Source organism: Bombus terrestris, chromosome 2, assembly GCF_910591885.1.
Source record: "Bombus terrestris chromosome 2, iyBomTerr1.2, whole genome shotgun sequence".
In the NCBI taxonomy this organism is placed as follows: Eukaryota; Metazoa; Arthropoda; class Insecta; order Hymenoptera; family Apidae; genus Bombus; species Bombus terrestris.
The window spans coordinates 7866379-7876045 of record NC_063270.1 but is presented as its reverse complement, the minus strand read 5'-3'; the positions used below and the strand labels follow the sequence as shown (position 1 = coordinate 7876045).

The 9667-nt window shown below is 37.2% G+C and overlaps 1 protein-coding gene and 1 long non-coding RNA gene across 2 annotated transcripts; one reads left to right on the top strand and one right to left on the bottom strand.

The window, feature by feature from the left end:
• The first annotated feature begins 217 nt into the window (after nucleotides 1-217).
• Nucleotides 218-9612, top strand: LOC100642193 (protein NDNF). The gene is made up of 7 exons (XM_003393599.4): nucleotides 218-694; nucleotides 4812-4942; nucleotides 5852-6161; nucleotides 6799-7042; nucleotides 7390-7623; nucleotides 8307-8462; nucleotides 9141-9612. Exons 1-7 carry the CDS (start codon nucleotides 402-404, stop codon nucleotides 9507-9509), a joined length of 1737 nt encoding a protein of 578 aa, XP_003393647.1. The 5' UTR covers nucleotides 218-401; the 3' UTR covers nucleotides 9510-9612.
• On the bottom strand, nucleotides 5802-7396 carry LOC125386282. The gene is made up of 2 exons (XR_007226286.1): nucleotides 7250-7396; nucleotides 5802-7147 (listed from the first exon to the last, which is right to left on the bottom strand). It is a non-coding gene; the product is annotated as an uncharacterized LOC125386282 (long non-coding RNA).
• Nucleotides 9613-9667: the final 55 nt, after the last annotated feature.

Sequence of the window (9667 nt, the reverse complement as noted above, 5' to 3'; positions counted from 1 at the left end):
GTTCGTCTAAAATTCCTCGGAATCAGGGTCACCCACGTATATACACGTGCTAGCACATGTACGGCTAAACGTAACGAGTATATATGGTTTGGTCGCTCGTGGGGGACGAGGCAGGGTTGAGAGTAAGGGAAAGGAGGCAAGGACGAGGAGGGGAAGGAGGGTTCCTTCCAGAAGATGGGGCAAACACGAAGTCGCCTCGGTAGGAAGCGAAGAGGGGTTATTTCGTTTCGTCTCAGCGTGGTTTCCCAAGCGGCAGCCTCGCTCGCCGACTGGCATCGTCTACCGTTCGGCATACAGTCGAACTCGTTCGCCACTGAACGACGGACGTCGCGGCGTCGTCGTCGCCGCCCTTCTCATCCCACATATTTTCTCATCGTAGCTCAGGAAAATCGGTCACCACGATGCGTCACGCGCAACCACTCGGCTTCTTCCTTCTCGTATTTGTGTCAGTGTACGCGCGCCGTGCCACCGGTTGCGCTTTCTGCGAAACACTGTCCCAGCAACAGCTACAGCTGCGCCAGCTACAACAGTTGTCGCAGCAACAACCGCACCAGCAACAAGGGTACAAAACGATCGGTAGCCCGAGGCCTTTCGGTGCCGAGAAACCGACCAGGGTGCAGGAGTTCAACAGGACTGGCGTGCTGCACCCCGAGTACCAGATACCAGCTACGCTTCGCCCCGGTAACGTATCTCAGTGAGTATCTACCACCCTGTCTGTCTTCTTCTTTTACCAAGCTTCGTCGATTCCCATTAAATCTTCAACTTAATTTTGTAGCGCAACGTTTCAACGATTCTCCTTTCCCTCTCTTATTAATCGTTTTGTTGCTCTCATGAATCGAGAAAAATGTCTTCTAAACTTGTTTCCGCTTTATTATAATTAGCAAAGTTTTACCGACTTTCCTTTTCATCGGAATATAGAGCGCGCTGTTTAAAATAATTCCGTTGTAACTTTGAATAGATCATACACACCACACTGCCACATCTACTCGTTAAATCTATTTTGTAATTTTTAAATAATCTATCTGTCGTAATGATGTAAATTTAGTCTACATCGGTAAACTGTAAATTGGTTGTTTAGAGAAGCGGTTAAACGCGTTCAAATTATCGTCAAATTATTAATAGTAGCAATCGTGCAAACGATTGTCTTACCGAACAACAACGAAACGAATGGTGATTTTAACGTTTATTTCCTAGTTCTTTCTTTACGAATAACGTTCCGTTTGTTTCTTCCGTTGTGAAACGATAAAATTATTTTACACTGAAACACCACGGATTAAGTTACAATCCAATTCACTCGGATTGGAATGCCAAATCCTTTGGCCAAGCAATATAATAGAAACGTAGATACCCGTAGATTACATTACCGAGAACGTATTACACTTCTGACTATCGAGTATCGAGATACGCTAGAATGACTAATGTATCTTAGAAACTGCCAGTTCATCTATAATCTATGCAACTATCGTTCGCATACGAAAGAACAATTGGGATCAACTTAAATCGTGTTCTATCGTAATATATTACGAATATATATTACCAATGACACCATTCGTTTGAAACATTTTTTACATCTTACTCGTAATAAAGGACCGCAAACGAGATAACATCCAGTTTATCCTAAAATCCTCGCTACAAACAAAGTTATTACTCGAGCAAGGGGAACAAGAGGGAAGGTGTATTTTTGTAGTTAAAAATCCAGATTTTCTTCTTGACAAAGTAACACTTTGATCTAAAGATAAACAACACCGCAAGAAAGGTGCATTCACTTTTCGCCGAACCATAGAAACAATTCGTGCGAATTTCGTTTGGGTTACATAGCTTGTTTATTCGATGCACGTGTACCCAAGCCTATGGAGCTTTGAACGTTTATACGAGAACGTCACGAACCCCGTACCGTGTTTCATCAACCGTAGCACAGATTTTACGAATGCAATTTGACTCGAATTACTGCTAGATGACATACATGTGTAATTCTCATGGTATCGCACCAACTATACTTCGAACCATCAGTTCGAACTTTTGCGTTAATATGGTTGTTAAAATGATCCTTTAAATTTTCGTTACTGCGTTCCTTTACCATACATATCATTTTCTCTTGTTTGCATGAATATCGTTTCACACGCATTAAACGGCATCTTTTACTTCCAGTTAAAAGAATATCATTATCGAATATATTCTATTATTATACTATAAGATAATATGAAGAAACGGGAAGCAATTCGAAATACTTTTAGACAGCGACCCTTATCGCTTATTACTACGATAGTTGTGAAAGCGTATCGATCAATTCTGTCGTTATTTTTTCACCACCGAAGTTACAATTATTAAAATTACTTGCGATAATACATATATATAAGTAAATAAATCAAATACAAAGACGAAGCGATGTTCCGCTACTTTCGTTTTGAAGAGAAAATTCGAATACATCGGAAATCGTAGCGAATGAATTATTTTAATTGGAGATTGTTTTGTCGTTTCGATCTTCAACTACAGTTATCGTTCTGTGTGCTATACGAAATTCTTAGCAAATTTCTAAAGGGATAAAACTAATACCATCAGTCAAACTTTATTTTGCACTTGATGGTTCGATGCGTCGCGACGCTACTCATCGTAAAGTTCTACTATCAGATGGTTTCCTTGAAACTCATACGCAAGTCTAATTGCACAATTGCTCTGAACACTGAAACGCTAGGTTACGCGTTAAACTTGAACTTAACATACGCGTGTATATTTAACTTTTGCGGAAGGCAGGTGCATTTACAGAATCAAGCGCATTAACAATTTTTCAATTATTTCGAAAACAGAGTAAATTAAAATCCTTGCAATGTAAAACACGTAAACAAAGGCATGTAATACATTTTAACATTATATAGTCGAAAAAAACATTATTATAAATTAACCCATACGTTATATGACTAAATGAAGTAACACGACTCAGAGTAAAGAGTAAATTAAAGTAACAGAGTAAATTAAAATCCTTGCAATGTAAAACACGTAAACAAAGGCATGTAATACATTTTAACATTATATAGTCGAAAAAAACATTATTATAAATTAACCCATACGTTATATGACTAAATGAAGTAACACGACTCGACAATATAATCTCCTTTTAACACGTGTAATCTCTTTTCCACCGTTGTCATTCGTAATCGTGACGATCGTAAGAAAGTTTGAGAGAAACTGTAGCCAGAAACAGCGATGAGAGACGTCGATCGATCCGAAAGAATGAGTATGCACTTAGATCGGTGTATAAGTAACGAAGAAACAGAAGGATCGAACGGTCAGAATAAGCACACGCTATCTTTCTCGGGAACTTCATTCAGCCGGGGTTCGTCGTCCGGTCTCCTTCCCTCCCCTCCGCCCCCTTCCTAGAACCCCCCCTTGTTCCCCTCTCCCTCGCAATTCTCTCTCGCTCTCTCTCTCTCTCTCTCTCTCTCTCCCTCGGTGTAGGTTAAAGCGAAAGGTCGCGACGTTTCCTGGAAAGTGATGTCTAGGCTAAGGCGCGTGCGAAAAGGCGTCGCGATGCCACGCGTCGTAGGCTCTGCTATTGGCGTGGATTTCCACGAAAGTCGGTAGACGGCCTCGCGCTGCCGGCTGAATGACAGAATCAATTCGAGTCTGTCGTGGGACGAACCAAACGCCAAAATTAGACGACGGGGGTCGTGGATGCGCGACCCCAGACGCCGCGACGCCAGCATTGTGTGTAGACGCTAATTTTACAATAGCCGTTTCAGTGCCAGGCCGTGAACGAAGAGCACGTGTGGCGCGGCGCGGCGTCCCGACGCTCTCTCGGACTATGCTAACGGGACGAGCAGCGACGACGCGACGCGACGACGTTCGAAAGGATGATGGGGATACTAGCCGTTGGGAGGGACAGATCTTGTTGGGTCGAAACAGAGACAGACAGACAGACAGACAGACAGAGAGAGAAACAGTGACGGCTGTGTCGAGGCGTAAACTTAACCGGTACGATCTTTAAACGGGAACTTTTGTACGATCAAACATTATGACTAAATATAAACGACACGCTGCAATTGTATAGCCATTTATGCGCGCGCGTCCATGCCTATGTACCATGCATGTATATGTATGTTCGTTGGATTTTATAGTCGGTTGTTATTCAGTAATTATTTGCCTTTGGATATTGAAAGATTATTCCGAATGTACGTCGTTTCAACTTCTGGTTGACGGTTTGTTGATACTTGATTGTGGCAGTAGCAACAATAAGATGTTCGTTCTACTTTTCATTTAACACCGAAAAAAGAAATACCGCTGGAAAAACTTTCACGTACAGAATTTATAACTGTACAAATAATCACATACAAGTTCAGTAAAATTCCCTTTATCGGTTATTCTTTCTTATTTATAAACCTTGGTAACATTGTCTCTTCTCATAATTCGTCTTTAAGGAGTCAATCGTGTTCTATTAAAAAAAAAGAGAGAGAAAAGAATAAATACCTCTTTATATCGATGATTATGATCCAAATTCTTCACATTTCCATTGTAAAAAACGATTTCTTTTTATGTCGTGAAATACAATACTTAAAGCAGCGTGTAACTCTATTATTCTCTACTCTGCTCTATTATTCTTCTATTATTAAATAGAAAATAGATATTTACATACATATATATATATGTAGATATGTATGTATGTATAAAGAATACTCTAAAAACAGTTCACAGACAATCTTTTTTATCTTTTTGTAGAAGCACGCCATTTAATTAAAATATTTCTTTGTATTTGTTTGGTTACGATTAATACGTATCGAACATTAATATTATACTGGATGCAGATAAAATTATTGCAGGTTCTATTACCTGAGTCCACGTGAAGGACCACCTCTCACGTTACTCGTTAGCCCATGTAGCGGGCCGATATCATGGACGGTCAGTTACGTCGAGCCACCGGAGAACATTGAAGAAACGGAAGGAGCAAAATGTACGGAGAACTCTAGAAATTGTTTCCTATATGATTAAAATCAATCAGTGAACCAAACGAACCTTGCTCCGTTAAACTTTAAAGTTTAAAGGAACAAAGCATGTGGTTTATTTATCAAGCTAGATGGATCGATTGATGGAGAGAAATGGTGGAGAGTGATACCATACGACCTAATGAAATTTCATATTTTTCAAGTTTATACCTTTATCATTTATAGAGTGTGTCAAATGAGATATTTTATCCTTGAATACAATTTATTTTTCTTTTATATTCCATACCGTATTTCAACGAACGTACCTCGAATTTCTTTCATATTCTGTACCCATTGTTTACATTAAAAAAGCCACCATTTCTCATTTTTATGTGTAAAAATATACATATCACACACACACACACACAACTATTATATATATATATATGTAAATATATATATATATCATAGTTTCTTTAATTATAAAATAAATATATTTCAGTATAATCTCTATTTCATATACTTTCTCACATCCAATTTTCAGTAAATTTTTATCCATATTTAAATGCATAGGTTCAATCGTTTGAAATAAGTTCAAATATAAAATGAATAGCAGTATATCTTGCAATAATGTTTAGTAGAATTATTCAGTCGTTAAGTTCTTATTTAGAATTTATATGACCAAGCACAAATTGCTTTTCATCGAAACATGTATTAATTATGTTTTAACGAGGTTTCGTTATCTTTGCACCTATTTAAATGAGTACCGTGGAAACAATACGAAATATTAGAAATCGATAAAGTTAGATTGGTAAAGTTAGAATGAAAAAGAAAAAAGAGGAAAGAGGGGAAAAAGAAGGAAAGTAAAAGAAACGTAAGACATCGATGTATCCAAGAGAGAATCTATGATAAAGTGTATATTATGATCGATACAACAGTTCAAACCCGGTGGCCAGTGAAGAGTTTGAAACCAGGCTCCCCTCTTTTCACGTACGAGGGTGCAGAGGATCAGAATTTTACGATATCAAAGACACGCGCTGGTCTTTATTGGTTCGAAATTAAATCCGTGAACCCTCCTGGTGCCAGTTTACAAAATTTAACACCGAGCACGGTGCTGCTGTACGCCACATCAAGCAGTTTGAGCCATATCCCGGAATTGTATGCAAACGAAATGGAAAATCGTCACCGCTCGTTAAGATTTCAACAACGAAGAAGCAAACGTCGGCTTACGATATCCTGGAATAAAAGGTATGGCTAATAATTTTCTTTTGACGCGCAAGTTGTTGGCAAAAAACTTAGTTGTCATATTTAACCATAGTATCGCGTACAGTTATATTCAACGTGTAACAACTCCTAATCACATTTTATTTCCAAGAGATAAAAATAATCGAAATGTAATAAAAATTGCCTTATCATATGGACATATCGAGCTCGTAAATTGTAATTTCGATGTAACTGAGAGATACTTGGCAAATTAAATCAAACTCGATGTAATATTGGACAAAAGTTTTGTAATACAAGCTTCGAAATCATTTCCCGCATACATATAAAAATGTCCAAACCTTGTTCGCCAATCTAACTCCATACAAGCAACGAATTAAACAAATTGCAGTTTTCGCAAATATCATTTGTTAAATTTATTTTAAAATTTTAAATGATAATAATAATAACAACATACGATAATTGATTATCGCTAGAACTCTACTATTCATATTCAAAAGAATAATAGAAAGATTGATTTTTGAACAAAATAGAAATTAGAGGAATAAAGATTTTCTTTGGCTGGTCGACGAAATATCAAGTTTACGATTAACGTCCCAGCGAATTAAAATAGGCTTGTGTGATTCATGCCACGAATTCGACAAAAATCCATTTATTTTTACAGCAACATAGATCCCCACCTCTCGCATTACTGTTTAGCCGTGACATCAGGGTCTCAGGCTCACCCCTTGACCCTTTGCGCCGCGCAAAATGTTCTACGCGTTTACCAGCATTCGACGAAAGGGAGTTCCTCTTCTAAGGAACAGCAACATCGCGGCATTCCGGAAGGACTTCATTGCGTGCGTCAAACAAAATTGACGCTTCACAGGATGAAGTACGATACTACGTACAATGTTACCTTATACGTGGTTAGTAATCTCAACTAGAGAACACTTAATCCTATAATAAAGTGCTTGCATCGTGCCTTTTTTCAGTAAAAGTAGTGAAAGGGAAGTAAACCGTTTCTCTTCTTGCTAGAACAAAGAAAAATGTCAGACACTAGAAGAACGAACTTTTTCCACGAGAATATTCATTTTTGAAAGCAGTCGTTTCTTTTCTTATTAGTTTAAGCGTACCATTGATTTCAGCGAAGAGAACAGTTACAGCTATCATTCTTCTGTATCTTAAAAGTCGCGCGTTCTTTCTTTTTTCTCTAGTTCAACTATTTTCTTGATATGTGAACGATATTTAGTCATTTATTTTTATTCTGTATTAGGTAAATACGCGAAATAATGTGTCAAATCGAATAGCGACTGACACGATCAAATTTCGCAAAACACCGGAGTTAAGACTACGCACTGGACATTATACCACAGCTAATTTACGCAAAACCGATGGATTCATCAGCTTCCATTATCGTCCTCCGGGAAATACTTCGAGCACCTTTCATATTCTTCCTTGCGGCGGTGGCATCGTTAGAGCAAAATTAAGTGGTCCAGGAATTTTAAGGGTAATAAAACTTTGATAATCACTAGTTATAGCTGTATATTCAAAGATCTTCGTCGTTCGAAAATCAAAAACTCGAATCTTTATATCGCTGTTTGAAAAACTTTCTTCCGTTACATCCATTATATTCATTAATATATATCATGTTTTTAAATGATTAGCACGATAATATGGAATTCGTTTAATATCTTACTTAGATAATCGAGTAATTAAGTTCACTTACACATTTTAACTTTTACGATCCAAAATTAAAATGTTTCGAGTGTATGTGAAAATAATCAGATTTCTAGAACTCTGTATGCTGTGAAGCGAATTAAACCGACACGTTAAAGTATTAAAACGATCATAAAGTTGAGAGGAAAAAAGACTTTCGTGAAAACTAATTTTCATGAACATAATTTTCAATTTCGCAAAAGTGAAAAATATAATTTAAATGATCTAGGTAACATACACATGTTAATATGTAATATATTAACGCCGTTACATAATGCGATGAAAGCAATTATACGGCTTTTATACCGAACCGCAAATTTACAATAATAAATCTATGGATGTAACCAAATTAGTTTCTTAAGGTGTAATATTACCTAGATTTTTTACTTAAGGAACAGTCTTATTGAAATAGCGAAACGAAAAATTATTGGCATTGATATCAAACTATTATAGACAATTTACAAACATTTGTAGGAGAAGGAGGTAGTAGGATATGCATCGTTAAGAGTACCACCTTTAACATCAGGGAAGACGTACACATTACGGATATCCGCTACACCACAGGAATTAGTACGAGTATCTGCCATTAAAGTACTAGCCACCCAACAATCATCCGCGATATATCCACAGGTATTTCATGCAAATTGATAACATGCTGAATAACATTGAAAGCGTAAAATTGCCTTCTAAGTACGCTAGAATTTTGATAACGAACAAAACGATTAACGATTTCAACATCGAAACGATACGCTATCACAAAACTCTATTTAAAAATAGAGTTTTTAAAATGAGCTATCGCTTGTTTGGTGTCGTTATGTCTATCTTAACGCACGTATGTTGCATGTGTCGCGTGTTAAACAATTGTAAATAGAAAAATTAATTTATTATTTATTAAAATACAGGCGAAACAAAATGATATTTATTCGCTGATTGCCACATAAATATCGATATATTCATAAGCTTTATACATACCTACTACTTTTGCATTATTCGTTTACCTTTAACACGAATGTGTACGTAAAATTTACCACGGTACATAAGATAGATGCTTCTAATTGGATTAAATTATCAGAAAACTTAACACTGTTTACAATCTGTATATAGAACACTGTATATAGAATGAGTATACAAATACGATCAAATACGATTAAGAAAAAAAAATTCACTCGAAACAAATTGTCATCGACATTTTTGTAGATAAACAGAATTAGATGAATGTTGATTCCGAGAAGCGTGTTAAGAGTGTTCGATTAGTTAAGGATGATTCTACAAGTCAAAATGTAGAAAGGCTGTGAACACTTTGTTTAGATACCATCTAAAAGTGCGCCACGGGAGTACAGATCCTTAAGAACTTGCCACGAGGTGACAGTAGGGGTAGAGTCGGCAGGTTCTGCTAAGTATTGCATCCTCGTACGAGAATTAAAGAGCAGTTCGTCATTGGCCAGCATGACAACAATTCCAGACCAATGCGGTCTTCATCGTCGACGACGTTCCGAGTATACATTCGAGGTCTGCGAAGAGAAACAGAGTCCATCGAAAGATCGAGCGCTTCCGTTTACCCTTAAAAGATTACAGCCAGGGAAATCTTATCTCTTACAAATTACGGCTCAATTAAAGGGACAATCCTTGTCCTATCCGTTGTTGACTGTACGCACTCGACGTTCTTGTCTACCTTGATAATCATCAAGGAAATTAGGCATAGGAACTTTGATCGCACGATATATTACCCCGTTTAGAACTTTGTATTTCCTATTCTTAACTAATAAATTCTAATATTCTCTTTCTTTCTTATGATGAAATGAACGCACAGACAATCGAGCAATTACTAGTAATTA